Source organism: Dissoconium aciculare (genome assembly GCF_010015565.1).
Source record: "Dissoconium aciculare CBS 342.82 unplaced genomic scaffold K489scaffold_7, whole genome shotgun sequence".
NCBI classification, from domain to species: Eukaryota; Fungi; Ascomycota; class Dothideomycetes; order Mycosphaerellales; family Dissoconiaceae; genus Dissoconium; species Dissoconium aciculare.
Window position 1 is genome coordinate 1,102,642 of NW_022984957.1, and position 27,971 is coordinate 1,130,612.

Here is a 27,971-nt window from a genome sequence, read left to right on the forward strand (position 1 = left end):
GGAGTCAGACAAATGACAGACGCTGGGCAGCCAGCCGATCAAATGCTATTCGGGGAGTGAGATGAAAGCTGCTGGAAAGGCATTCCCGAGTTGTCTCTCAGGCCCATCGCGGTGAACAATGCACAATCGACTGATGAGAAAGCACTATAGATCCGACTAGCATTGAAGCGATAAGATGCAATCAGAAGATGTTGGTCGGCTGGAGAGCCTTTGGTCTTCCTTGTAGAATCATGTCGAATGAGCAAAGAACACAGCCTTTGAATGCAGGTAAACTTGTGTGCCAGTGTGAGGCAGAAGAACAGTCACTTACTACAACGGGAGCGATGTGACGTAAGTGACCAATCATGTTGAGTGTGAAATGCGTTCTTGTGATTGAGCTCCTTGCTCGGGGCATGCGTACCTGGGTAAGTTCAATGGATATCGTGATATGGTATCGGGTGTCGCCCTGATGGTGAGTTTGGGCGGGGCGATGAAGATGCCTGCTTACCTATATCATGCCCAGAGAGAAATTCCAGGAATACATGCCGCTGGGATGCGGCGACCATGTCTGTCTTTATGGCCGAGACGGCTGTACAGGGGTTAGATACCGGCGCATGAATCACCAGTCTCCCAGATAAAATGCCACGGACTTCTCGCCGAAGTTCAATCGACAGCCTTCAGCATGGTCAAGGGTTGGATGAAGACCCGGGTCATTGTGATAAGCATTTAAATTTGGACTGGCTGTCACACTCTCGGAATTGCGGTGACGCTCACCTGCGGCGGCAGACATCAATGCTCACACGGAATGTCGATCGACTTCCGCGGATGTTCCTCCATCCCAATCCGAGAGCATGAGATCCCGATTGAGACCGGATGTAGCATCCATGTAATTTCAGGACTATCCACAAAGACGTTTTGAGAAGCCGCCTTGGGCACATGATAGCAGCGTGTCGTCGAGATCCCCGCTGATCCAAATACATGGATACCTAGGTGCAAAATCTTGAGGGCCACGGAGTCCTCGCACCATCGCTCCGCTAGGCGACTTCCTGGCGAACATTGCTGAAGAGCCACGATCGTCATGGCTGTGGATTTTCCGCCAGTGTCAGGAGTGCAGACATCGAGTACATACGTTCATGCAAGCACGCGGCTGTAAACATCTCATTGATGTTTCTATTACAGGTTACACGAACAATAATAGCCGGCTGGCTTCGAGGATAATATCGTGGAGTGGATCATTTTGGATTTGATAGCTATCACAACGGCCCATGGTTCGGCCGACCCAGACAGGCAATTGCAAATGATCACTTGAACTTGATGAACTGCTACTGTGAAATGTTCTTGGTCGAGCTCAAGGAGATGCATGTTCGCCTACCATGGAAATCTGTAGAGGTACAGATGGCGGTCCATGATCTTCCGAGGTGGCACACCTATAATCTTGACTCGTCTTTATCTATTATTAATGGACAGAAACGAACGTAGCGAATAAACCAAGCCCCGAACCCTGATGATTGATCACTGGCCGTTTGGCGATGAAAATCGAAATACGTTTGGCTGTTCATTTGTATTGTAGCGATTGCTGTGACCGATCCGCATCAAAGAGGCCCTGAGTCGTCATCAGTCGAATGTGTGGAATGCTAGTCCTGCACTCTAAGGACGCCCAAAAGTGCCGTTGTTTGGAAACAAACAACAACAACGACTAGACTACGGTAGTGCAAAGTGCCATGCTCGAAGGATTGTGAACAGTGTGTTTCAGGCGTGGTACGGCAACTTTGGTTAGTTGTCTGGGTTCATTTCGGTGACAGAAAGGCAAACTCGAGGCATGCCCGCTGTCATGCAGAATTGTTCTCAACAGACACAGGTCCCGACGAGTTGTCATATTGCCGAGCTGCTGCGAGCGCGATCCTGCCCGTAATCTGCGCATTCGGAATACCCCATTCCATGACCTTCGACCTTGGCGGTGCTAAGATTCCGCATACTCGGGCTACTGATATCGCGCGGGCCAGGTCTACTGCAAGTCATCCGCCGGAACAGCTCGATATGATGCCATGCACTAGAACACACGTGAGGGACACTACACTCAATGGGCCCGCTGTGGCTGGGCACGAGCTGAATACTGCCCATCACTATAATATATGCTGTCTGTTTGTGTGTGCTCAATAATACATTGACCGCTTGGGCAGATCATCTTGACTCAAAGAGGGCACACTGGCAGCGCTTCTCAAGTTCCGCCCGCCCGCCCGGAGTAGTGGCTGCGGTCGGCGGCGGACATGTCGCCTCGCCCGCTCATCGATATTTCACGAGCACAAGTTGTAATGTCCAGCTCTGCATTCCATGGTCGCGTGGCTGCGACCTCCTGCCTGCTGCGGATGTGCATGTCCGAGAATCGCAGATTCGGCCTAGAAAACATCTGCAACACATTCCAAGGTTGTGTCGACATCAATGTAAGCAGCTACCTAGGTAGGTACGTACATGTGCAGACAGGGATATATTTTTACTAGACCGAAAGAAGACGGAAAAAATTTCGCACGAAGCATCGTTTGACATCCACTCCAGGGCTGTCATCTTTTAGATTGAGAGCAATATAACACTTCCAAGGTTGCCATTGACAGACAGCACATGCGGCATGTTGAATCATCTTTCTCAATGGCTCTGCAGTCTTGAGCACTTTTGTAACAGCAGTCCGGTCGGAATATTTCCCCCGCCTGGCGTGTGACTGCCAAGTCTATCTCGTCCCACAGGCTGCGATTCTTCAGGCGAGCCAGACATTCGGCGCCACTCTGCCGGAAACCTGAAATGCGACACTGATTCTTTAGTCTTGCATACGTCGTATCCCGCCTGCCCGTGGCATCAATATCAGCCTGCTGCGCCGACGGGTGTAGCATTCTTCACCATCATGGGCCCATGGGTGTACCTGTAGCAACTCGGAGGACTCTGCTCGCCGAAGAGTACAAACGTGGCTTGGTGGACTTCCCTCGGCCGCACAGGATGCGTGATTGGGAGGCGTAGCATATCGATCGATTATGACCATGAGCTATACACAGCAATCGAATTGCGGTGGGTACCTCGATGTGTACGTTTATGCATCCGTCCACCTGCATCCTTTTCCAAACCGAGACAGCCGATGCTTGTCACGACATTTTTCTTTCCCAATTCTGCTCGAACAGCAAGCATGCTGAAGCAGAGCAACGCCGTATGCTCCGTTTGCCCCTTCGCCGTCTCCAGCAGGACACCACAGTATAGGTAGGCGAGGGTTTTGCAACACGATGGGTCACGGAACCACGGCCACTAACCGTCGCTACTGCACCTTGATTGTGCCATCATCTGCGCTTCAGTCCACTAATGACAACAACATGCCATAGCACCACATGTGAATACTTTTGTGGCTGTTTCGATGATTCCCAGCATCCATTATGACAAGCTATACTTTCGGATGATGGAATCCGCCTGCTGTTTCCATCCGCCTCGCGGGGAGTAGAAGCCTTCGTCATTTTTCAGCATACCGCGCGTCCATGTGCGGCTCTCTTGCCCTTGTTGAGCCATACGAACATGAATCCATGCCTGTCCCGGATGCCTGGCCTCTTGATTATCGTTCTACTATTCACATCCCTTGTCTTTGCTCGGGCGCTATTCTTGTCCGCCGGAACGTAGGTCCTTCACATTCTTTCCACGGTGATCCTTGTCAATGAACTACTGACGGCTGTACCCATATTGCTCCTGCGCATATCCCGGCTGCCCAGGCGGATATATCGGTGGTTACTCATCACTTTCTGTGTAGGGGAGGAAGCAGAAGCACGCAGACAAGCAGACAGGCAAGCCGCAGTAGTGATAGTTAGGTTTGATGTCCTTTGGCCAATGGTCGACGCGCTACACTCTGTTTCCTGACCTTGACGACACGGAAGCGCGCACACATTCACACAACTGATGAATTCCTACTCTGTCTGCTGCTTGCTGCTCATTGCAGACCTTTCCAGTCGGGCTCGCAGCTCTCCCCTCCTCCTCATATTCCCCTTCCTTATCAGCAGGGCCGAGAAGCTGTTCATGTGATCTCGATTTCTTCAAGGATCATCGTGGCTGGCACACTGCTCGTATCACCATTGCCGACACGACTGTGCATATAGTTGCATCGCGTATGCAGCCACACTCGAATGTATGAATCGTGCTGTTCCCATACTACCATTGACCCTCAACCAGGAAGTTATAAACAGACGCGACACGCGGATGATTGGCCTGCTTCTCCGACCAGTACCGGATCATCGCCAGAGGGTCCGCCATTCCGTACAGTTCCCAACGGCACCAAACCTTGGTAGCGACGGGAGCACTACGACCAACCACAATCTTTGCTATTGCTATATTCGCAGCAGCACCGGCAAACAGGACCATCACACTACTTCCGATACACAGGCTCGCAAACCTGCTGCGAGTCACGAATATCAGAAAGGTCCAGTTGAGCATATACTTCGAATCGAAGAAAAAAGGCAGCCGTACAAACCGTAATTTCAGCAAACATTCTCTGGTTTCCTACCCGGTCACGGTATTTTCGGCGACTTAATTCCTTCATTCCACACGCTACATACCGCCAGCCGCTGTGGAGCCAAGCAGCTGCAAAATCTGGTAGGCGCTTGACAACCTACCTGCTCGGAGAGCTGGCAAGGCCGATCCAGGTGTGGAGGTGCTTCCCCTCATGCTGTCATCAGAGTCAGTGGAGGAAACGACAAAGCGCTGTGTCTGAGTGTCGTTGATCTGGAACATCATTCTTAGCCTGCTTGTACCTCGACACTTCTGAAACCGTGCGGCAGCTCCCAGTTTTGTGCACTCTAGATCCCGTCGACAAGCCTTCCTTTCGCTCTCGTCCTCGCCCTCGCCCTCGCCACCAGCCAGCAAAGTCGTCACCTGGAAACCCACAGCTCTCCACCCCCGATCCATCAGGGAAACCTTCCGGGGAGGCGGGTAGTTCTCACGGTCTGGCACTCGGCCCGTGGCTGGTGCGCCCGTCATTCGACGTCTTTGCTGCTTCGCCTCAAGTCTGGTAGCTGACAACGGTCGTTGTCCTCCACTTGGCTGCTCAGTTATCAACAATCTTGGATCACAGGCTCCGCTGTCCCTGACAATCCGCCATCTGATCACGCACGTTGACACGGGGAGAGATTCAGCGGCTCCGCAAATTACGCAACGTGTGCTGGAGAGCAAGGCCAAGCGGAGACTCGTTGGCAGGACGGCAGCGATAATACTCTGCTTGCCCGTCACCATCTGCGTACGTGGTCAGAACGCGGCAGGGAAAACACCAAAGCAGTCTGTGCTCAATGTCGCATGAACCAACCCATTAACCTTCCTCTCCCTATCTTCGCACGAAAACGATACCGCTGCCGACCGCTCATCCGATTACATATCATCCAAAGATCTTGACTTTTGTGCCGTTCTGCACCATTCTTATTCACCTTCAACGACCATTCACCTCCCGCTTCTCTACCACGGTGGTGTATCAACGCACTTCCGACGTTCTATCTGTCAAACCCAAGGCAGATCATACAGTCTCAGCTGGCATTCAGTCGTGTGTATCATCAGACTACGCGAAGCGTTGTGGAGTTTGCGACAATTCGTTAGCTGCTTAACAACGAAGCCTGCCAGTATTCTCGAACCTCACGTCCGGGCCGTGAACGCTTCAATCCCCTGGTGCCGACCGAAGTCTGCTTCGGCTTTCGGATTACGGATGACATTGGCCAGCTCTTGACTTCATCAGGCCCACAGTCAAATCGCAAGTGAGCTTTAATTTTGCAGTCAGCTGGCGATTTGTTTTTCGTATTCGGGTTGTCTCTATCATTCAGACGTGCAAATTGAACCGTTCCCGGAACGTCCGGTGACGACATTAGCAATTTCTTCAACTCGGCAAAACTTGCTATTCTGATTCTAACAACGATCTCGCGCCGACTTTCGAGCACCAACAGACAGACACGTAACGGCGTGTCATACCCGGACTGCGAATTGCCGGTATATTCAGTCCCGATTGGACTGTGTTTGATGAATTACGACTCTCACGAAACTTTGGCTCCGCCCGCTTCTTCGTGATCCCATCGTCTGCTTCCTCGACCGGTTAACCAGCAAATTTGCATTGATCAAACGTTTCAAATTTGTCATCAAATCTGTGTATTCTCGCGAGCACGTCTTCGAGATGATGCACCCAGATTCAGTCGTGCTGGAAGTGCGACAACAGCCCATCAAGGCTCAGGTTGTGCCAGAAAGCAGCACCAAGCCGCGCAAGCCGATTGATCCGCCTCCCGTCATCGAGCTCAAGTACGACGGACGGAATGATTCCTACAACAAGGAATGGCTTGTAAGCCCTCGTGCGTTTATGAAGGTTGAGCTATATCAGGTGAACGAGGATCGATCTGTTCCTGCTCTTGTTGGGCAGTTGACATCGTCCCTTTTCAAATTGAAGGAGCGCAGCTCCGCCGACAAAGGTGAGTGACCTGTGCGGTTGAGCCGCCGACATCAGATGTGGTCTAGTCTAGGACACGCCAGCTAACGTGATGATCTCAAGAGGGTGGATATTTCATTTTCGGAGACATTTCGGTCCAGAAAACCGGCACATACAAACTACGGTTCCATCTCATTGATACTGCACCAAGTTCGAGGTAATTATATGGTTGTGTGTGAACTTGGAAGGGCAACTTGCGCTGACAGAAAAGCAGTAATTCCGACGATGGCGGCTGCGCTGAGCTCCTGGCGTCCATTGACTCGAGTCCATTCGAAGGTATGTACCGATATCTCTCAATTGTAGTTTCATGAATATCGACCCTAATGATGCTGCAGTCCAAAATTCCAAAGAATTCGGAAGCATGAGCGAATCAACGGACTTAACGAAATCATTCGCCGACCAAGGAGTGAAGCTTCGCGTGAGGAAACACGATCCTCGTACCTCATCTGGGTAAGTTTCCACCTGTATCGCCGTCTTGAATCTTACTGACATGGATGACTAGCCGGAAACGTGGCCCTCCATCCCCCGACGAGTCGCCAAACAGACACTCGATGTACAACGACACAATTTGCGGAGAGAATGCCTCTCACACTTCTGGCTCTTATCCGTCAACCGCTAAACGGCTACGTGCTGAAAGCGATTACTCAGGCAACTACTATGTGCCAGGAGCCGATAGTCCACAATACCAAAGTGCCACCGGCCGAAGCAGTGCCTCACCGTGGGTGGCTGGCGGCATCGGTTATCATAGTCGCGGCCATAGCTATAGCCAACAAGCGGCACCAGCTCTGAGCTACGCGAGTGTGCGCGGCCACATGTCGAACAGCTCAGTCTGGCAGCAACCATCAATGCACAGTGCTCTACCGTCTCCTGCCAGCAGCACCACAGTTGGCCACCATCAAGCCTCTCCAACGTATCGCACTGGAGGAGCGATCACATCAGCAGGGCTGTCGAATCAAACTGGCAACTCACAGTCCACTTTTGGCGATTCCACCCTCAATCAAATGCCACTCAGCAGCAGTCGCAATGCATATCAAACCAGTGGCAATTCTAACACGACGGGTGCACATGCACCATACATGGCATCGAACTCGCAATACTCCACCGGGGTCGTCCCTGGAACCTTTACGGATATGCACCTACCTGTCACGTCGCTGAGCGATGCGTCTTCTCTCGTGGCACCGGATCCAGCTTATGCCCAAGGGCCTTACCACCTTGGAAATGAAGTGTCCGAAGAATCCGCAGCCTATACGTCCTACAATTACATGTGAAGATGACGAATTAACGATAAAAATCACGAGGTGGACGATTGTGTCGTCGGGACACTCTGACGATCTCCCATCCGTGGATGTTATGCATTTCACGATTAACTTTTCTCTGACTTTAAAATTCCTTTGCAGCGATTGCCATTGAGTTTGCTCCTGCTTCGCCTTGTTATCACGCGATTGAAACAACGTGCGGTCTTCCGCGCAATTTTATTCTCATGGCTGGAGTTGGATTTGTCCATTCGATTGCGCTGTATATACAAGCTTCCACTTTCGATTCTTACGACTTGTGTTTTTAAAGATAAAATAAGATTGTCACCACATGGACCAAATGTCACTTTCACAAATCGCACTTCGATCCGAGTCTGAATCGTCAAAGCAGTCTCGACCTCCAGCACCTCCATGGGTGCAAAATGGGGCGTGGTTGGCAGTGTCCTCGTCATACAGATGTGGCCCGGCCAGATGGACGAGCTCTTTGCGCCAATCACGACGTCCGAGGACTAGTACGAACAGACTCTGGGCCTCTAGCAAGCTACGATGTGAAGAAAATACATGAATGCATGATGGCGCTACAGGATGGCCCTCACCGGAACATCCTAACGCCCGTCAGTCCCATTTGGAACTCTTCAGTCGCCCAGACGCGACGACGCCACAAAGACGACGAGCGATTTGTTTCTTCACAGTTATAGTCTCGACAAAAGGATATCTCCCTGATCAGCACACCAGACCGGAGCCAGAAATCCGGTCTGCACACTGCCGTGCCAACTTCAAGATACTGGTTAGCGTACCAGGCGTCGATTGCCTCGTCAGACACGCATTCCGCCGGGAGGCGGGTTATGGCTCAAATCCAGTATGGTCGAGTGATCAGATGCATGCCCGTGAACATGCAGAATAGAACAAAACGACGATAGCTTGCATATTCGGGCCCCGAGTAGAGACTCACCATGTCAGTTAGTCGGGCAACGCAGCTCGATTCCAGTACGCCAAGGGTCATCGGAGCGCCACTGGTGACAATCTTTGCTCCGCCTGACTAGCACATCGACCTTCGACTGGGATGAAATAACCGTGATCGCACGCTGGAGCGTGATCGCAAAGTGGATTTATGGCACGGCGCGTTCGAGCTCGAGGCGGGTTGACCTCCGCGACTGAGATTGTTGAGCTTTTCCTTGCAGTTCGAAGGCACAGTGGAACGCCTAACGGTCGTCAGTTCGCGACCCAAAGAATGATGTCGTTGCCACGGCGGCGGGCGTCCGCAGCAGGAGGTGGGGGTTCCCAACTGGTCCGTAAATCGTGTCTCAGCCCGACCATGTTACGGTAGCTCTTACCACCACGCGTCTCAGTTCCAGATCGATACCTCACTTTCACCTTGCTTGCTGCAGACGGTGGAGGGGACTGGTACGAAGCGCGTTTCCTCATGCACGCCGTGTAAGCCGGAGCGGCAGCCCCAGCCATGATGATTGCGTGACATGCGGCGCTCCGTTGTCTTGGAGTCCCTCCCTCTCGTGGGTACGGCGATACGCCGGTGACTGGCCTGCCAGACACCTTACCAAACTTTTCGAGTCGGTTGGGACGGCAAACCTGCCGAGCGAATCGCGGCATTCTTTCGTGCAAATCATGAATTGGCTATCTGGGTTACGCGTTGGTTGATCCTCAACACATCAGTGGACGCGGGACCTGCTGATTTATCGTGCTTGCAGGACGGCATTGCGGTGCCATCCGATGCGGTCTCAAATTGCCCTCCGGTGCTGATGTCTGTCTGATGTTCGTTGCGCTTGGTGGCCGTGATGATCTCAAGATCTGGGAATCTACGTGCACATTGTCCAGCGTGTGTTGCTAAGAACTCTGTGTACCTAAATGTTCAGCTCGGACGATCTAAGGACTGGATTTAGGAAGCGTGTTCGGGAAAATATAGGGATGTGCTTCGAGGCCAATTTGTCTCACCATGCGGGTTGGAATCAGCTTGTTACTGCTCTTCCGGAACGTTGATCAGGGTTGTAAACCGGGTTGATTCGTAATTATGTCACTAATGGTACAGCTTCGGTGACATTAAAGGAGACCGTAGTCATGGCCAATCTTAGCATGCCGATCCTACTCATATAAAATCTCATCCTCGTCATCATCTCTTTCTGCATCGGCATCGACGTATGAGTCGGCATCAGCGTCGGCGTCGACGTCGGCGTCGGCTTCAAAGTCGGCATCGGCATCAGCATCAGCATCAGCATCGGAATCTGCTTCCGCTTCCGCATCGACACCCCCATCTGCGATGTGGCGGAAATCCGCTAGTGCAAAGTCCTCGACCTCGATATCTGACTGAAGGGGAACAGTGCCGCCCTGATGGATGGTGAGGGCCACGTTACTTAGCCTGCTCCTGGTTCGGCGCAGAGCAGAAGCACCGCCGCCCCTGCTAGGTGTTCGATTCCGAGCTTCGGCACCATATCGCCGGGCAGGAGTTCTGTAGCTACCACTCCGCCGCGCGCTGCGTCCGGCAGGTCTGCCAGGCCTACGCTTCGCCGAGGCCATGCCAGGTACTGGCGGGAAGATTTCATAGCGAGTCGGTGGGATCACGCCATCGGGAAGAAGCTGCGATCCAGTCGAAGCTGGGCTTTCGTCACCTAAGTTGTGATGGATGCCATTCGGGGATTCTGCGGGGAGCAAACGTCTCGGAGTGAGATGTCCAGTACTGTTCAGGTGGGATCGTGGGGTTGAGACTTCCTGCACAGGTGCCAAGTCAGGAACCGCCACAGATGCTCGGTTCGCAGCAGGGATATCAGACATCTCGATTGTCTCGACATGCTGTGAAATTCCAGCGTGCGAAGCCTCCCCTTGGCGCGTGATGTTGTCATTCCTGTCTTCAACGTTGAATTCGGAACTAGCGAGGATCGGCTCTTCACGTTGCGCAACAGTCTGGAGAGGCTGATTGGTTTCTTCGCCCACTGGGAACATGCTCGTTGGGCGACCCATGACGTAAGGTGTCCAGCACAGTCGTTGAGGCAGAACTTTGATGGTCGCTTTCTTGTTGTGCTTCTCAACGTACTCTCGCATGTATTCATAGTCGAGTCGGAGAGCGTATTGCCGCGTGATCGGATCTCGGACCAAGAAACGAAGTCCTTCCAGGGTGGAGATGATATCATCGGGGGTCATTCCAGTCTCTTTTGCAATCTTGACGATCGACGGCCGATCGTTGGCGACCGGCTTGCTTTCCTCGCCCTGATGGCGTAGAAGCAGGCGACAAAGTACTCCACGCCAATAGGAACGATATGACACCAGGCCCATGTCGGAGAGAGGCTTTTCCGGAGAGCCAGTCCGCTTCTCGACTTTGGTCAGCAAATATGAGAATTCAATCAGAACCTTGCCGAAGCCTCTTCGCATATGAACAGGGAGCACGAGGATGCACGATACGTTATTACCAGGGTTGCTCAACGCGGGATCCAGCGCAGTGTTCTCCACGTTTTCGCCAGCGCCGCCGTCCGCGAGTTGCGTTTCCTGCGTTTCCTCAAACGACGTATGCGGGTCCAGTGACTGAGGGAGCCCGCATCCGCGTTTCTCCTTTGAGAAGTAGCCGACAAAATGACAACCGTAGCTATCGTTTTCCGTCATGATGTAGAACAGAAAAGGTTCGACATCATAGTAGAGCGTTTTCGATCCAAGAAACAGTTTTGCGAGGAGACATAGATTTTGGCAATAGAGTGGATTGCGGCGTCCATCGACTTCGAAGAAGGATAGTGTTGTGTGCGCACCAGTTTCGGGATTGATGTGATCGTCGCGGTAGATCTCGTCTCCAGGCGGATGCTTAGCTTGACATTTGAGCTTATGACGCCAGGCCACATAGTCGGAGGACATGTATTTCAGACAAAATTCGCATATGAAAAGGTGCTTGTTGCGACTGTACTCTTCGGGGTAGGGCGCAGCATGCCAAGTGTCGATTTCATATTGACCGAAATTTATGCACTTGATTTTGCTTGGTGGACCACTCTGTTTCGTTCTTGCCGTTACTGTCGCTTCTCCATTGGCTTGCGCCAATTTCTCCTTCCATTGCTGTTCGGCCATCTCACGGGCCTTCTGGAATGCCTCACGATCAGCCTCGGTAGGGTATGTGCGAGCTGTATCCGCTTCGAGATCCGTTAAGATACCACCGTATGGCTTGCCCTTCGATTCATCCGTCTCGCGGTCCGGAAACGGGAAGAACGGATTCGAGTACATCGTCGTTTGCACCATTGGGAAGTGTGACTGCTCTTCTGGCTCGACAGTTGTCGCATGATTGTGATTACGAGCACGACGCAGACGATCCCGCTCGCGCCGCTTCTGTTTCTTTAATACGTCCCTCTCTATTTGGTCCCACTGTGCAATAGTAATCGGGAAGGCAAAGACGAAGCTTTTCGGGTTGTCTGCTTGCGAGACGATGCGTAATCCCCGCTTGCGAAGCTTCGTTTGCCGTTGTGGTCGCCCGGGGCGCGACTTTGGAGTACCTGGCTCCTCGGTTCTATTGGTTGCATCACTGTCGGAGGCTTCAGTCTCGGCAGAACCCCTGTGTTCCACGGATCCTTCGTCAGTCTTGGCTCTCCTTCGTTTCTTGATGGGCTGCGGGATTTCGTCGGCCTCTGCAGAAGCTGTCTTGCGCTTCCTAAGCGAGCGAGAGCCGTCTAGTTCGTCCTCCGGTAGAATGAGAGTGGCATATATTGAATGTGAACCCGGCTTTATTCCTCCTCGAGCGCCAGGAAGCAAATCGCGAGCCATTTTAGGAGCAGATGTCTGCCTTCCGGCTGCCACATGGGCAGAGATGTGCTTGAGATTCGCCTGCGAGTCATCTCGAGCGCAGCGATCGCATGTCCAATCAGTGACGTCTGTTGAAAGATAATTAGTATGTTCTTCAGGATTCGCAAAATAAGAGAGAATATGGCCGTTTTTGCAAATTACCTTGTTCGGTTACCAGCGGGCTCAAACCTTTGCTTCTCGCGCAATGTCGATGGGCTGTAGGATATAGATCAGCATAGCAAACATGAAGAATTGCGTCTATCGTGATGAGACCACTCTGGACGCCAATGTGCACGCACCATGATCACCACATATAGCGCATGCGAGATACTCTTCATACTCCTCAGCAGGGTCGTGGTCCTCGTCTTGCTGGCAGAAGCTGGAAATGCTGATGTAAGTCAAAGTATGTGAATTATCTTGCATGCGGACAACCAAGACTTACACGCAATTTGCGCCATTCGCATCCTCGATTTTGGCGTCGTCGTTTTCCTCGTCGCCATCATCATCGCCGTCCCATGTCTCTGCTTCGTCCGAAGAGTTGGCGCTAGAGGTTACATTCTGATCGTCGTCGTCTTCCGTAGAAGATTCCTCCTCATCATGAGATTCTTCCCGAGGCCGTGACGCTGTGGTTCTTGTTTTCACGGCACCCACAATTTCGCCATCCTCGTCATCCTCATCCGCAGTTTGTCCTTCGGCATCACTTTCATCTGTTTGCGCCTCCTCAGAGGTCTCGGATTGTGCTTCTGCGTTGGTCTCTCCTTCATCCATCTCATCTGCTGGCGCATCCTCATCAAGATCCTCTGACTTCATAATTTGCGCTCTCGACCTGGGTCGCATGTTTGTTTCTCATACACTGAGCCGAGGGCGATGTCGGAGTCGTGGTGCTTATCGCTCGTGCGGCTACCGTGCTAGGCGGTGTTCCATGTAGTGAGTATCGCTGAAGACCCTCTCCAGCACGGAGGTGTGATCCAGCCGTGGCGCGCCGTCGCTGGTGCTTTATATTATCTTGGTGAAGGTGGAGACGACGGATCTGTTGAGTATATGGCACAATCGAGACCGAGTGACGATACTGGCAGTATGGGATATCCCGGGCGCAATCTGAGCCTCGTGCTGTGTAAAGACGCGTACCTTCACAGCGTGTGGTCGAAGTACGTGTTTTATGACTAATCAGGGCCCATCGCGTCACAACGCCGGTGTATGTAATCTGGGGATCCTAAGTGGAAATTGTCAACTTTGCGACCAGAGAGCTATTGGCACATACAACATGTATTATATATAGGTATTCATACTTGTGATTAAATGCGCATCTGAGCAATCGATAAGAAATATTCCCGACAATTCGTGATAATCACCGAATGAAACAAGCAGCGGTCGTTTGGACGACGAGCCTCTACGGAGCAAGGTCCGACGGCGAACTCGAATTATGGCCTCACACGACTTCTGTCACAAGCGTCGCATCGCCATTCAAGACCGAATGCTAGACACCATGAATCCACGTCCTCCTTGTGATTCACGACATTGCGTCTCCCATAATCGGCACCATGTGAGTACTTGCATATGCCTGTCACTGCTGTAGCTGACAATTTGAACAGGGGAGTCCCTTTCGAATCTCTGCTGCCTTATGCAATCTGCTTGGGTGTACGTCCTTCTTCCCCCATTGTCATCACGCGATTCTCACAACATTATTAGTTCTTCGGATTCACCGGCGCAGCCCTTTCAAAGCTCAGAAATATGCAAAATGGCGGGAAAAGACAAAGACGAGGCATTGACCGATGGGACAAGCAGAGTAGGTCATGAAAGACTTGATGAACAGAGGGCGAATGGCTGATTTAGGCATACAAATAGTGATGGACCGCGACCGAAGACTTACTGGTTTCTTGAGAGGACAAACCGACAATGTGAATGCACCAGCAGGCTTTGAGCTCAACGCTCCGTGGCGCGTAAGTGGACTACAGCACACACAGGATGATCCGTGGACTGACATGTCGCCAGATCGAGAAAGGCATTTCATAGTCATGGAGTGTCTATCTACCGGAAATCGAACCAAAAACTCAATCTTCGTGTCTCTGTCCCTCATATGGTCAATAAATGTTGAGCTACACACTGCTCGGTAACGTGCTTGTCTTTGTCAAGTGCAGTTTCTCTCTGGAACGCACTCGAGGTTGTTCACACAGTTTGCTCAACGAGTTGGAATACAGCCCGAAGAGTAGCTGCGATTGATCTCCACAACCCTCCGGCCACATACTCGCCTGGAAACCTCTGCTGTCGACCGACCACGAGTCACGATTGGTGTTGATATACTGCTCATGATGCAGTGTAATCAAAGAAAAGGACCCATTGATATGATGCAAGTCCACCCTAGAATTGAGGATAGGCATCATTCAAAGTGACAGGCGCACCCAGCGCTCTACCGCTGCTTCCGAGGTAGTTTGTGCATGACAATGTTGTAATGCACGTGAGTATCGGCCGATTTCCATGTGCAGCTGACGCCGATCAGTAGAGTAGATGGGTGTGTCAACGGTGAATTTCAAACAGTCGCAGGGAAGCTACTCACAGAGTTGCGCATTATGTTGTTATTGCTTTGGTGCGTGCCGACGATATCACAACCCCAGGGGAATTCAAGCAAGAACGCCAACGTGATTTACTACTGTGTACATTTCTCCGTCGAGTTGTATAAATGGTGTTTAGGCCATAGATCCCTTGTAAATCGCTCTTTTCTCGATCGCTGGAGACGTTCTTATGATCTGTCCAATACTCAACTGGGCAAATCGCTTTGGAGCAAAGCTAGAATCTTTGCCCTGCATACCTGGGTAGCCCTGCAAGTCATGCGCCACGTTTGTAATCTTCATATGGAGACCAGCTGCATAACGCTCATTCGGGCGGAGGAATCTTACATGCAATCGATCCGTTTCATTTGCACTGCGGAACACACATCACGAAATCGACCAGCCGCATGGCACTGGAGAGTGAACGAGGCCGTTGCGGTAGTTCTCGGTTGCCCTGAGGCTGCTCCAATGCAGAGACCTTGATATTTGTGATTAAGAAGCACAATATATATCTCAAATGTAACGCTTCTCGGTATTATGCGTCTACCGGCCGTGCCGGCCGACAGATACCCAACAGCCGGGATGACGCCGCTCAGCTGTTGTTGTCGTCAAATGGCGTCGGGAAAAGGAGCAGACACACGCGAGGTGGCCAGCATCCACCAATGAGATAATAGCCTGGCACTTGTCCATCACCAATCACACAGACAAGCCAGCAGCGGTCTGAGTATTGGAACATTTATTGCAGCACTGTATTTGCAACCCTCAAGATTCCTTCGAGGCTCTACATGAATGGTGAGAGTTGCATGATCCATCGTCAATTTCGTAGAGTAAATCGACCAACCGTCTGGTCCCAGCTCTGGATTTCCAAGGTTGCTTTCATGCAGGAAGAATGCAGCGGGCAGACTCAGCACGCGCAGGAACAGACTGCACGCCTAGACCTGACGAGAAATAGCGGCGCGGGAAACGGGAGTAATCTATTCGAAGCCCTTGTCGCGTCTTTGCGGTCAGGAACAGAACCGTCAGATCCGCTAGTTGGAGATCCTGCTACGTGATTGGCTCATCCCTGACTCTGCTCATCAGCTGTAGACAACCTCCTAGATTTCCAGACTTCTTTTGGGCGCACTGGACCCATTCGGCACAACTTCCTGACAGCCGTGTTGCACACGCCGCAGCGGTCACATAGATCAACAAGTCGGCACTTTCGAATTTCTGACACGGTCATGTCTCTGGTTACCTTCGCCTCATCGCTCCTATGCCAAAAGGCGCAGTTCTGAGGATACAGGGAGCGAGCACGCAGACGCGCTGGACGCTGGCACAGGACGATTCACCAACACACAAGCCCGGAGCACCCAGACTCACGATGCAGACCACCGCCGGTCACTTCAACTTCCCGTCGCACGAGCAACAGGCTCCGTCGACGTACGAAGGTTACGACAATTATGAAAGTGGTTACGGTTCGCCTGTGTCGAGTCGCGAGGGAGCAATACAGTGGAAGTCACCGACCGCGGTCAACGACCATTATGATGACTACAATAACTTCGCCAATGCCATTGGCGATGCTACCACTCACCAGATTAGCGTCGATACTAGAGTCCGCTCACCGAACCATGATGCCGTCGGTCGGCATCTTCTATATGAAACAGCATTGCTAGACACCCATCACTACGAGGTGCTCGATATCAACGAAGTGGATGAACTCAAAACCGAACACGAACGATTAGACGCGCGCATAGAGGCCGCAAGTCGCAAACTCGTGCTGGAGAATAAGTTGAAAGAAGCTGCGCAGAACATCCAGCGACTATACCACTCGAAAAAGGACTCGCGGCCAGACACACCTCAGAGCCCAGGTAGCCCGAAGAAAACTCGGGGAAGCCTGTCGGGCAATAGGGGAAGGACAAGCAGCAGCAGCGCTAGCCCAGGTGGTCACTCTGAGCAAGCTAAGGAAGAAGTCGCTCGAAGCGTCAAAACGGTGGACGAGCTCAACGAAACAATCAAGACTTTATTGGAGAGACGCGCTGTCGTTGAACGCAAGCTTCTCAGGCACACGGCTGCCGTGATAGCTGAGCAGGCCACGCAGAGCACCAACACGGTTTCGGGTAAATACCCGGACGGTCATCAACACGCAGACGACGATGGAACCCTATATACACCCAATGAGTTTGACGGGATTAGGGATATCCTGCACGGAAAGCCTGTCGGACAAGCCAATTTCGACGGACAAAAGTTGTCCGACGAGTACGAGCAACGACTTTTGAATATGCAGAACAGGCTCGAGCATTTCAATTCGCAGTTGCGGGGAGTCATCGTCCAGGCTGCAAAGCAAAGAGGAAACTCGATTGAACCAGAGATTCAAACTGAGTTCTCCCATGATCCCGCAGACAACCTCGAAATTTCTCTGAACAAGCTCGAGGACAACCTTCATATCCTGGAGCAAGAGCAACATGGCCATCAGGAGTCTCGAAGTGCAAACCGTGTTGAGGAACAACTCGTAGAACTTAACACACACCTTCACAGTGTCTTGATCAACAGTGCGAGTAAGGATTTGACCCGTGATCTTCATGAACCGCCCGTTGTCGGTGGACATGGCTATCAGCATCAGCTTCAATACATGGAAGAATCGTTCTTCGCGCTGGAGCGAGTGCTACAGCAGCAGACAGTGCCACCTAACGATCAAGTGTCATCTGAAGCTCTGGAACAGGTCAACAGAAAGGCTGATCTTCATGCACAAAAGGCTGCTGAATACGAGACAGTTCTCGCTGGATTATGGGAGATCATGTCTTCGGAAAAGCAAGGGCCACAGGACGGCTCGCGGAGCCCACTCACCCCTCTGAAAGAAGACTTCTCGATCCAAGCGTTCAATTCACGCGTTCAGCACCTGATCGATGTCGCATCCAGCGCCAAAGAGCAACAAGATATCCTGCGCCGTCAAATCCAGCAACAGCGTGACCTCAACGGCAAGTCTGATATGGAAAAAGACCGCGAGATCGCCGAGATGCAGATCAAGCATGACGAGCTCACAGACTCTCATTCTCAAATGCAGGATGAGCTCACCAAGGTCATTGTCAGTCATCAGCAGACACAGCAAGAGGCCAGCGAAAGCCGTGCAGAGCTTGTCAATGTCATGGACGAGTGCGAGCGATTGCGACAGCTTGTTGACTCGAGGACCCAGGATCGAGACGCACTATCAAAGCAACTACAGACTCATCACAAGGAATTGGACGAACAAATGCAAGAACATGATGCTCATGCTCAAGAGCTCGAAGAACAGCATGCTCTGGTTCAAGAAGAACACAACAAGTTGAAAGAGCAACATGATCAAGTGCAGCACAATTATGCCCGGCTGCGGGAAGAACATGATCAGATCTCTGGGGAACACACACGTATGCAAGAGGCCAACTCGGAGCTTCGGGAAAAGCAAACACAATTGCAGGAACATAACTCTCAGTTGTTGGCGCAGCAATCTGAAGCGCAGAACAAGGACGCGCAAATTCAACGCGACATTGCAAGCTTGGAAACTGAAGTTGTACGCCTGACGACCGAGCTGACGGTTGCGAAAGCGGATCTAGAAGGTGCATACGGCACACGAGCTCAGCGCCAAAAGGAGGCGGGCGTGGCGGCTGGAGAATTTGAAGCGTTACAAGACAACTACCGCCAGGCCACAACTGAGCTCGAGCAGCTGCGCGAACAACATACATTACTCGAGAACGAACTCCAGGAAATGACGCAAGAGTTCCAAGAGATGACAAGAGAGAGCCTTGAATTGGAGAAGGAACGCGGCCAACTGGAAAGTTTGATAGACGGCCTTCGCGACAGGTGTGATGCGCTTGAAGGTCAATTGGCGGATGAGAAGATGCGATTCATCGGTGTGAAGAGTCCAGCCAGTGGCACCGCGGATGGCCCAGCAGTCCGAGAGAACATGAGTGTCATGGTATTGAGGCAGGAATTCAAGCGAATGATGCGGGAGGCACGTCTGGAAGGAGTCAAACTCATACGGGTAAGTGAATCCATGTCGCCTCCATTTCGACGGCACACATTAGAGACTGACAGAAGTACGCAGACGGAGCAAGAAGAGAGGCGGAAGCTCGAGGCCGAGTTGCGCAAAATCCGGCAGGCTAACGGCCCTCTTGGTCGACAACACTCCAACGGACCTTTCTCCCCCACACGGTCGAATACCGGTCTCTCAACGCCAGCATGACGGACATAAGCCTCAGCGCCCGGTGCGTGTCGATGGGCCTTCTGTTCTTGGTGGCGTCTTTGAAAAACATCTCCTCACTTTCATGCATTTTTATTTCTCTATCTTCTTACTTCAATGTTCTCTCAGGAAGGCAACGGCGTGTCCTGGTCACATTCTGTGGAGGACTGTGATTGGAGTTGGTGCTCAATTCGGGAGGAAGCATGAGTGCTCGTTGGGTTCATGGGCTATCTGTATATGAATCATAGCAGGGACAGTGCGCATTCTTTGGGAATTGAAAATACACAAATGAAACATTATGTTTGTATTATATTGTCAAGGCACAGGAATCGGTCAGACCGGACAGAGCACTCCGAGTACTAATCTGATGAGTGTCACCCATAATAGACACTGAGGACTAATACGATCATAATCGGCGTTCAGAAGTAGAGTAGAGTATCGACTCGCGAAGTAGTTGTTATCGAGGCATCGGAGTGCCCCGTCCGACGTACAGATCCCTGTAACTTCCTCCTAGATTTCATGGCCATACTTTTCAACAACGCACCTGGGCAATTCAGCTGTGAGGACACGATGGTGCGATGACGTCGTTGGCCGTTGGTCGAATTCCCGAGGAACGTCGAAAACAGCCCTGGAGAGCAAAAGCGGGAGCGCGCAAGACTGTGGGCACGAAAGGTGAAGATCTGTTGCGCAGATCGATGGACGCTCTATACGTGTGCGGGCATAAGGCAATACCACAATCTGGATGCGAAATGCGATGGAACATTGCGCATGCGATTGCCGTTTGAGAGTACCAGTACTCCATAATTACCTATGTATCCATCATTCATATATGCCACAGAAATAAGGACCTCCCAGGTTTCGCGCACAGTAACAGGTCCCTGAGATTGGATCGACCAGAGGAGGAGCTTCGGTACCACGCGTGCTGAGATGAGCGTTCTGGTTCACCCGCTTGGTCACGATTATTTCCTACGCGCCCACTCGTCATGCCTCCTGTCATTTACACATGACTTTCTCGCGGTGTTCAAGCTTTTAGGCACACTTCATCTATATTGAGTACGGCGGGAATCCATCGGCATTTTCCAGCATGCGTTGCATGCTCCCGACGCATCCAATCCATTTCCTTTGAACTCAACGCCGTCTCGGTACAACATCATACAGCAGTGCAGCAGTGCAGCAGTGCCACTACCGCGGTGATCTGTGCACCCAGGCACTCTCTAGATCGCGACGACCTTTCCGTGTCCTCTCAGACAAGCATGCCACCTACTTCGAATATGAGGAAGTCCTCGACGACCACCACGATGGCGACAGCTACAGAGATGCAACCATCGCTGGCTTCCCTCGCTTCTCATCCTCAATCGCGTCGTAGCACCACAGGTCGCGCCATACGGGTCAACGCAACTCGTCCCACCAACTACTATGCCCGCACACTTGGTCAAATGGGTGCCAGCAATGAAGACGGCGCAACAGATTTCAATGGGGGACAGGGACACGGCTTCTACCCCGGCCTGCAGTACTTCGCCGACGCTATCACAGCTTTACCAAAAGAGGTTATGAAGCAGTTTACACTGATGAAAGAAGTCGAGGCCAAGATCCATGGCCCGAGCGAGCGCCTGGGTGTTATGATCGATGCGCTTATGGCCCAGCCTGTACCCAGACGGAAACAAATTAACACTGCGGCGGGAACAGGCCTAGGTCTCCTCAGCTTCACAGCCCATAACAGCACCAGCGGGAGTACAAACGCCAGCGTCGTCAATGGCATGGCGGGGCGACAAGAGGTGCAGCCATCACATGCAGGCTCGATTGACGGCGAGGAGCCAGCGGACAGTCAGGAAGAGCTTGCACGTCGAATGCAATATATTGAGCTTTGCAAAGATCTGAAAAGCCTAATACCTAATTTGGACGAAAAGAACGGAGTATTGGAAGAGGCCAACCGCGTCCTCGCTTTGCAGGAGATGCGACTTGATTCGGTTATGCCACACGTGGAGAACGAGATCAGCGAAGAAGCACGGTTAGGCAGCATGACACATTGGGCGTATACGGACAATAGACAGAAAAAGCAGGCTGGGGGAGCCGCGAACCGCAGGGATGTCGCCGCCGCCAATAGCCTTGCTGCAGCCGCAAGTCTGATACACGAGCACGAAATTTCGACAGCGCGAAGAGACGCCGGCAAAGAAGCTGCGAGAGAAAAGACCAAGGGCAAACGTGTCGAACATCCTGGCGACTCCGACTTCGATGAGAAGCCTAAAAAGCAAAAGCTGAGCAAAAATCGTGCAGCGCAGGTGGAGGCAGCGGCTGTCGCAACGGGCCTAGGTATATCGGCGAATGTCGAAACTACCACGAAGCGGAAAAAGGCCGCTGAACGAGCTCCTGGTGCGGTCGGGATGGAGCGAATCGCGTCTTCATCTGGTCGTGGAGCAAAAGCGTCGCGCGATCCTCCTCGTGCGGCGACTACTGTGGATTCTGTCCCTGTCAAGAAAGCACCCAAGGCCAAGCAAGCACCACCCCCAGCCAAGCGCAAACTTCCGAGCTCCGCACAAGCAAGTCCAATGTTGGCGAGCAGTCCCTTAGTCGTATCTCAAACACAACCAACTCCCGAGACTTCAGCGTCCTCGAAACAGACGGGTGCTCGCTCTCGCGCCAACAATGCTGCCACAACAAACTTGCGGCACGAGAGGTTGCAAGAGGAAGGGCCAAATAGCCGCCCACCATCATCATCTGGGAAGACCGCGAATGCTTTGACTAGCCAAGCTAGCATCAATATACCCGAGAACAACCACAAGAACAATGGCGTGACAGAGCTGGGCAGCAGTGTGAATGAGCGCGTCAATGATGAGGGTGCGGTCGGCGGCGCAGGAAACGCCGATCCTGCCATTAGCGGCATTTCTGGAAACGTTGTGGAGAAGACCAACGGTCGCAGGAAACCAGTGGAAAATAGCAAGGAACAGGAGAAGAAAGAAAGTGCAGAGTCGACTGCGCAACAGCTCACGGCAGTGGCCGCGAAGCTTCAACGAGAAGACGTGACAATGACAGACGTGAACGACGAGCGTCGCCCATCTGCTTCACAATCTGGATCGAACAGCAACAGCAACAAGAGTGGTCGTGGCTCAACCGTCGGCACACCTAAGACAGAGAGTTTTCCATTAGCAGATACCTCCATGACTCGCACGCGGAGTGTGCGCGGTAAACCAAGCATTCGTAGCGAAGGTCGAGATAGTACCTCCTCGGAGCCTGTGCAAAACATACCCAGTAAGCACAAGCGCGTGGCATCAAATAGCCATCTTGTCAAACAATTGGCGCCTTTCAATCGAAGTCCGGACCTTGATCGACACCGCGGCCGTGATGACATGGATGAAGACCTCGATTCTAATGAAGAGAAAACGCTCGAGCCTGAGGAGCCCGAAGAATCTGCCAACGACCCGAACAAAGACGCTGAAGCAAGCATAGAGCGAAGCACTCGTCGCTCAAGTACGCGGCGACCCATCTCGCGGCGTAACACAGGCCCGTTACGCTCTTCTTCTCCTGCAGCAACTTCTCGCGATGCGACCACACCGAATGACCATTTGCCGACAACGGTATCTCCTGTACCAGGCGCGCCTCCGTCCACACGGCAACAGCGCTCGGCGCAATTTGCCTCGCGGACCCCTCAACAGGTACCACCGCCCGTTGCAGACGCGGAAGATGAGGAAGAGGATTCGGAGCACGATCCGGACGATCCAAATGAGCCAAAGTATTGCTACTGTAACCGCGGGTCCTATGGAGAGATGGTCGCCTGCGACAATGACGATTGTACGAGAGAATGGTTTCATCTGGGTTGCACGGAACTTCGAGAAGCACCTGGCGAGGAGGAGGTTTGGTATTGCCGCGAGTGTCGACCCAAGTTCGGAAGAAAGATCAAGGGCAGAAATGGCCGGGCTGGATGAGATGGGTTCAAACACATCGGAGATAGCCCGATCGTGTAAAATTTGGGGGGAGGGCGGCTGATTGGATTTAGCTGCAGCGTCATGGCGTTCATATATCGAAATGTGACATGGTCAAGGGCATCGAAATTTTCACCTTCAGTCTCCAGCGGTACTCTGGCGAGCCCTTCATACTTGCACTGTCTTACAGATTGATATTCGACAAACTGCAAGGAATTACCGTGCCTGATATATTATCACAGAGTCACGTGATTTTGATGCAGCTGCACCGACCTCCTCGGCTGTAGAGTAACGGGACGACAACGTAGATTGGAGAGAAGGTCTCTGGACAAAACTTGCTGTGTTTGATGCTTTGACGTCAATATCGAATGCAACAAAAGAGACTTGATTCACTGGACTGGTTGTGCTCTATATACATGGTCCGCAACGTAGAACCCACCGCCGATTGACGTCCATTTCATACACATCTTGTCTTCTCGTTCGTCGGCGAGTGATTTATTTCGCACCGAACCAGGTCTTGTGTCCGAGGACCATGCGGATCATCATGTACTGGGTGGCTGCGGAGTTGTCCATCAGTTTGGGTGGCCTCAAAAATTGTTCAAAGTCGGATTGATAACTCACCAGCAGTGCAGGAGATGAGCAGGGCGTAGTATGGGTAGAGCATGTACTTGGCACGTGGGCCCTGGAGAGTTCGTATCAGTAAGTATTCCGACGTGTATTGTATATCTCTGCCACTGCCGTAACGCGTCTCCTGATCGATCTTCTCTTCTTCCCAGGACGTGGGACCGGTCTCCACCTCTTTTCCTTCGCTAAGTCCGCATACATGACTCTCCACCTACCTTGTCCCATTGACGCACACCATCGTGGTTCTGGTGGAGTCGCTGCCAGTGAGGCACAGAGTTGGGTCGGTTAAGGCCCGGGAAGGATGGCAGTCTGGTTGTCGTGTTTGTTAGTCTCCAGGAGGCATTGACGCTCGTCTTCAGCGGAAACATCCTTACCCTGCCCTACGGATGAGTGTCGCGCGCATATTGAAGTGCTCGACGTTTGTAGAGTGGAGAGTAGATGGTGTGGACAGGAAATGCTCCTTCGCATGAAGTCTGAGCTGTGTCGGCTTCGGCGAAGCTGCTCGGAAGTTCCCGCACATGCTGGTCAGCTATGATCATTGCTTGGCGCGACACGCGACAGCCGCGAGCATAGTCGCAACTGCCAGTGAATGTTCAGTCGCTTGCATCGAGAAATGCATTTGCGTCAATCTGCTCATTGCAGTGCGACACAGCGCCAATTGCAATCGCGTTCGTTATGGCACCTGACAGAGGAATGAGATCAATGAGCAGCTTGAAGCATGCCCACGAAGCTTGAACATTGGTTAAGGAGACCGACGACCCTCTACTTGATCAGAAATCGTTCATTCGTTCCTCGGACCATACCGTTTACGCCTGTCAAGAATGGTCAGCCGTACCGGTGCTTTGCAAAGCACCTGCAGAGTTCAGCATCACGAAGGACTTTCACCCAGAACGCTTGCCTAGACGAAGGCCTTGAAGCCACACAGCCACGACATGGTGACAATCAATCATCGCCTATCCCGAATGACAACCGACTACATTTGGCCGCCAATCAACTCCACCCCGAACACACTAACATCAGCGAATGCCTCAAGCGTGAACCGATCGAACTACCCTTGATGCTACCCGACCCTTCGGAGAATCCAAAAGCGTGGACAGAAGCTTTAAAAAAGCAAGGTCGAATTCATGGCATTAAGGGTGTACTTCACGTGTGGTCGGAGCGAGAGAGACAGGGTTACAAGTTGCCTACTCAAGGACACGACGCCGATTCTTTGTGGACTACCTTGTTCCGCGCCGTCATTGTCAAAGATGCGAGAGCAGAACATAAGCAGTTGTTCAAGGCCATCTACCGCCACGCGCTGGAACCACAAAGGGCAAAGGAATTGCGCTGGCCAGGCATTTATGTCTGTGTGGTGGGATTGTGGCTACGCATCGAGCCGCGCAAGGCTCGCGTGACTCACAAACAATTGCTTAATGCTTTCGACTGCTCCAATGTCGATTTACGAGATCTCGCGCAAGATTGTGTTTTCAGCTACGATTCCGCACTCGCCTTTTCAACGTTTCGATACATCTACAAAAGCTTCCCAAATCAGAAACTATATGACGCTTTCCTGAGTCCAATGTTGAGCGACCATCATAATTTTGGTCAAAGGCTCAGCTGGCACAAATTCTTCACCTCACGGGGAGACTTGCCGAGTTCCGAGCTCTTCGCTCTTCCTTTGATTCGAGAACTGTTTGCAAAACAAGATAAACACTCAACTCTACAGGCTCGACCGCCAGACATCGGTGGATCTAATCCTGCCATAGCCAGACCTCAGGATCATCAATTTCCCGCGCTAACGCGTGCATCCATGTCTACCATCGTGGGCGATGTTCATGGGATCAAGCCGAAAGAATTTACCGATGCGTTCGTCGCAAAGCTCCTTGCTACATGGGCATTTCCGCTTGACTTTCTGGTTAGCGGTGTCAGTTTTCTCGCTATCGAATCACTTGGACCGCAGGCTCTTCATCAGCTTGCAATCCGATGCGGGAATTGTTTGGTATTCCAAGAGAAAATTGACGAGCTAAAACAATCAGGAATCGGGCTGCAGACCAACAACTATTCCCGTGTTATGGAACACATAGCTCGTGAAGGTCTGGAGTACATGTTTCAGACGCTTTTGCTTAGTGACCAGCATCCCGATACCTTTGAAGATATGAAAGTCCAATCCGCTCTTCTGCGCGCATTTCTAAGTAAGGCGGACGTGCAGAATGCTCATCTCACACTCATTGTGCTTTCTTTCATGAATGACAAAGGAAACGCGACCGCTTGGAATGCCGTTCTTGCGCATAGCATCATACGACGTGATGGAAGTATGATTGAGGACACAGTTCGGCGCATGCGCGAGTTGCACATCGCTGTCAACCTTGCCAACCTCCAGCTCTTCCGCTCAAATATGGTGGGTGTTCGAAATTCAAGCAAAAGACTGACCATACACTCGCACGATCGCCGACGACCCGAACTGCTGAGCGTCTTGAGGCACATGGCCATGTTCTCACTTTGCAACGGAGTCAATGTCGGGCCTAACTTCTGGGTGGAGATGCTGAAGAGATACGGCATGATTGGGGACTGGAAGAATCTGGAACCACTCGTGATTTGGCTATGTTCGAAGTACGGAAATCCTCAGGACAACGATTGGGCGTCGAGATGCGGTTTGACCATCGCTGAGTCGCATCGTGATCGTCACGTCATTTTCTCTGGTCAGATGCTCGCCGCGTTGGTCGTGTGGGGATTCCGCGCACCTGTCACTCGCAGATCTTTGAGGCAAACTCAAAACACCTCACCTAGTTCCCGATCGTCTGCCGACCTTGTGCAACCGGAATCATGGGCGAGAGGGATCATACTTCTGCGTCGGATTGAACTTCAATTCCGGCTGCACACCCTCCCATCAGCACGAAAAGCATTTGTGTCGCACATGTGGATCTTGTTTGGGCCAGGATACTCGACACGCGGTGACAACACAACAGCTATCCGCCGCCAGACTTTGACTTTGCCACATTATGTTCTGCATGCCAACAAGATCTTTGAGGGCAGACTTTTTCCGGATGCCGAGAGAATTTTGCAAGAATCTGGAGGAACAAACTCGCCGGCGCTGATGGAGATGTTGTTCGGCCAGATGAAAAGCACTAGCAGGCATCGTCAGGAAGTGGCTGACGTTCGCTCCTTTGCTCGGGACCAAAGTGCCGGCGTCGTGCATCACAAAAGCTTCAAAGCACGTCACAGGGAGCGCACATGGTTTAAAAGCGAGTATAGGCATCTGCTCGAGAAACGAAAACCACGTCGTGCGAGGCGTATCTTAGTCTAACCGTCCAGCGCATCAATGGCTCTTTGTTCGTTCATCGCATTCGTATCCGCCACCCAATCCGATATATATTCTGGAACAGCTTTCACCTGACTGACCTCGTCCGCAACGGGTTCGCCCAGGACTTGATAAGTCGGTATCACGCCAGTCCAGCAACTGGAAGTCAATGTGGAATTGCTCAAATCGGCTTTGTCATCGTGCGGTCCTCCCGTCCGGACCTTCGCAGACGCAGTCTCGATCCGCACTTTGAGAACTCCAGTGGCATTGAGCTCTGCCTTCGTTGGTGGACTGCGGCTGTTTTCCCATCGGTTCGGATTGGAGTTGTTGACAATCGCACGCAAGGCGAAGTTGATTTCATCCTCGTTAGTCACGACACTGCCATAGCCAAAAACAACTGCCGACCGATAATTACAGCTGTTATGGAAAGGAGCAAGAGCGAGAACGTAGCCATCCAGAAGTGACCCGCACACTGTCAGCGGTACCTCATCGTTCGCCGTGATCCTGAAGAGTCGCGCGACCCCCGAGCCATGCAGATAGACCGATGGATGTTCTTCGTCATTATAAGTGCTGACAACACCTAGCATGGGTAAAATGGTCGGAAATTGTGGCCCGGACTTTACGGGTGCATTGAAGGAGACGTGAAGGATTGGTGTCTCGTTGATGATACCATGGATGAGCTCCTGATCGTAATCGACTAATAAGTCACGATCAGTACTGTACCAACATTTTTCTGCAGCTGTATTATTGTAGCTTACTTCGTTTGTTTAATCGTACGCCCCTACTCCTTTCGTCTGGTGTGTAACTTGGATTTGCCTGCGCCATGTCGAGTACCAGAGATTGCTTCGTGAACACGCGTTACGGATTACGAACGGTTTATACTTTCAGACCAACAGCATCAGCTATGTCCTCGATCGTGGTTGGGTGCTGGACACTTTGGTCCAGTAATT

At 52.0% G+C, this 27,971-nt stretch overlaps 10 protein-coding genes across 10 annotated transcripts; 5 read left to right on the forward strand and 5 right to left on the reverse strand.

Annotated features, from left to right (window-relative positions):
• Positions 1-4,545: 4,545 nt before the first annotated feature.
• Positions 4,546-5,226, reverse strand: K489DRAFT_371152 (uncharacterized protein; the record flags this gene model as incomplete). Its single annotated transcript, XM_033603217.1, has 1 exon — positions 4,546-5,226. One exon carries the CDS (start codon positions 5,224-5,226, stop codon positions 4,546-4,548), a length of 681 nt encoding a protein of 226 aa, XP_033459336.1.
• A 768-nt stretch (positions 5,227-5,994) lies between these two features.
• Positions 5,995-8,047, forward strand: K489DRAFT_238335 (uncharacterized protein). The gene is made up of 5 exons (XM_033599862.1): positions 5,995-6,434; positions 6,515-6,608; positions 6,663-6,727; positions 6,787-6,901; positions 6,954-8,047. The coding sequence occupies exons 1-5, from the start codon at positions 6,146-6,148 to the stop codon at positions 7,717-7,719; spliced, it is 1,329 nt and encodes a 442-aa protein (XP_033459337.1). The 5' UTR covers positions 5,995-6,145; the 3' UTR covers positions 7,720-8,047.
• A 1,509-nt stretch (positions 8,048-9,556) lies between these two features.
• Positions 9,557-13,177, reverse strand: K489DRAFT_238237 (uncharacterized protein). Its single transcript, XM_033599861.1, has 3 exons — positions 12,765-13,177; positions 12,628-12,681; positions 9,557-12,554 (listed from the first exon to the last, which is right to left on the reverse strand). The coding sequence occupies exons 1-3, from the start codon at positions 12,886-12,888 to the stop codon at positions 9,802-9,804; spliced, it is 2,931 nt and encodes a 976-aa protein (XP_033459338.1). The 5' UTR covers positions 12,889-13,177; the 3' UTR covers positions 9,557-9,801.
• Positions 12,496-13,569, reverse strand: K489DRAFT_381055 (uncharacterized protein). Its single transcript, XM_033605026.1, has 2 exons — positions 12,628-13,569; positions 12,496-12,554 (listed from the first exon to the last, which is right to left on the reverse strand). Exon 1 carries the CDS (start codon positions 13,300-13,302, stop codon positions 12,904-12,906), a length of 399 nt encoding a protein of 132 aa, XP_033459339.1. The 5' UTR covers positions 13,303-13,569; the 3' UTR covers positions 12,496-12,554; positions 12,628-12,903.
• A 453-nt stretch (positions 13,570-14,022) lies between these two features.
• K489DRAFT_410625 (uncharacterized protein) lies at positions 14,023-14,478 on the forward strand (the record flags this gene model as incomplete). The annotated part of the gene is made up of 4 exons (XM_033607723.1): positions 14,023-14,103; positions 14,155-14,251; positions 14,311-14,405; positions 14,458-14,478. 4 exons carry the CDS (start codon positions 14,023-14,025, stop codon positions 14,476-14,478), a joined length of 294 nt encoding a protein of 97 aa, XP_033459340.1.
• Positions 14,479-16,371: 1,893 nt separating this feature from the next.
• Positions 16,372-19,592, forward strand: K489DRAFT_358426 (uncharacterized protein; the record flags this gene model as incomplete). The annotated part of the gene is made up of 3 exons (XM_033602581.1): positions 16,372-18,162; positions 18,415-19,005; positions 19,069-19,592. The coding sequence occupies 3 exons, from the start codon at positions 16,372-16,374 to the stop codon at positions 19,204-19,206; spliced, it is 2,520 nt and encodes an 839-aa protein (XP_033459341.1). The 3' UTR covers positions 19,207-19,592.
• A 590-nt stretch (positions 19,593-20,182) lies between these two features.
• K489DRAFT_381057 (uncharacterized protein) lies at positions 20,183-23,494 on the forward strand. Its single transcript, XM_033605027.1, has one exon. It carries the CDS (start codon positions 20,457-20,459, stop codon positions 23,121-23,123), a length of 2,667 nt encoding a protein of 888 aa, XP_033459342.1. The 5' UTR covers positions 20,183-20,456; the 3' UTR covers positions 23,124-23,494.
• Positions 23,495-23,615: 121 nt separating this feature from the next.
• K489DRAFT_389202 (uncharacterized protein) lies at positions 23,616-24,147 on the reverse strand (the record flags this gene model as incomplete). The annotated part of the gene is made up of 4 exons (XM_033606484.1): positions 23,616-23,677; positions 23,742-23,802; positions 23,960-24,053; positions 24,119-24,147. 4 exons carry the CDS (start codon positions 24,145-24,147, stop codon positions 23,616-23,618), a joined length of 246 nt encoding a protein of 81 aa, XP_033459343.1.
• Positions 24,148-24,462: 315 nt separating this feature from the next.
• On the forward strand, positions 24,463-27,027 carry K489DRAFT_320645 (uncharacterized protein; the record flags this gene model as incomplete). The annotated part of the gene is made up of 1 exon (XM_033601472.1): positions 24,463-27,027. One exon carries the CDS (start codon positions 24,463-24,465, stop codon positions 27,025-27,027), a length of 2,565 nt encoding a protein of 854 aa, XP_033459344.1.
• On the reverse strand, positions 27,024-27,846 carry K489DRAFT_389203 (uncharacterized protein; the record flags this gene model as incomplete). Its single annotated transcript, XM_033606485.1, has 2 exons — positions 27,024-27,718; positions 27,780-27,846. The coding sequence occupies 2 exons, from the start codon at positions 27,844-27,846 to the stop codon at positions 27,024-27,026; spliced, it is 762 nt and encodes a 253-aa protein (XP_033459345.1).
• Positions 27,847-27,971: the final 125 nt, after the last annotated feature.

Bases quoted from the DNA above. Each gene is read 5' to 3' on its own strand.
- K489DRAFT_238335 (XM_033599862.1), top strand. From the start codon at position 6,146: ATGATGCACCCAGATTCAGTCGTGCTGGAAGTGCGACAACAGCCCATC. The intron at 6,609-6,662 runs GTAATTATATGG...CTGACAGAAAAG, and splicing joins GATACTGCACCAAGTTCGAG to CAGTAATTCCGACGATGGCG. The intron at 6,902-6,953 runs GTAAGTTTCCAC...ATGGATGACTAG, and splicing joins GATCCTCGTACCTCATCTGG to CCGGAAACGTGGCCCTCCAT.
- K489DRAFT_381057 (XM_033605027.1), top strand. From the start codon at position 20,457: ATGCCACCTACTTCGAATATGAGGAAGTCCTCGACGACCACCACGATG.
- K489DRAFT_238237 (XM_033599861.1), bottom strand. From the start codon at position 12,888: ATGCAAGATAATTCACATACTTTGACTTACATCAGCATTTCCAGCTTC. The intron at 12,682-12,764 runs GTGCGTGCACAT...TATATCCTACAG, and splicing joins CGCTATATGTGGTGATCATG to CCCATCGACATTGCGCGAGA. The intron at 12,555-12,627 runs GTAATTTGCAAA...ATCTTTCAACAG, and splicing joins CCCGCTGGTAACCGAACAAG to ACGTCACTGATTGGACATGC.
- K489DRAFT_381055 (XM_033605026.1), bottom strand. From the start codon at position 13,302: ATGCGACCCAGGTCGAGAGCGCAAATTATGAAGTCAGAGGATCTTGAT.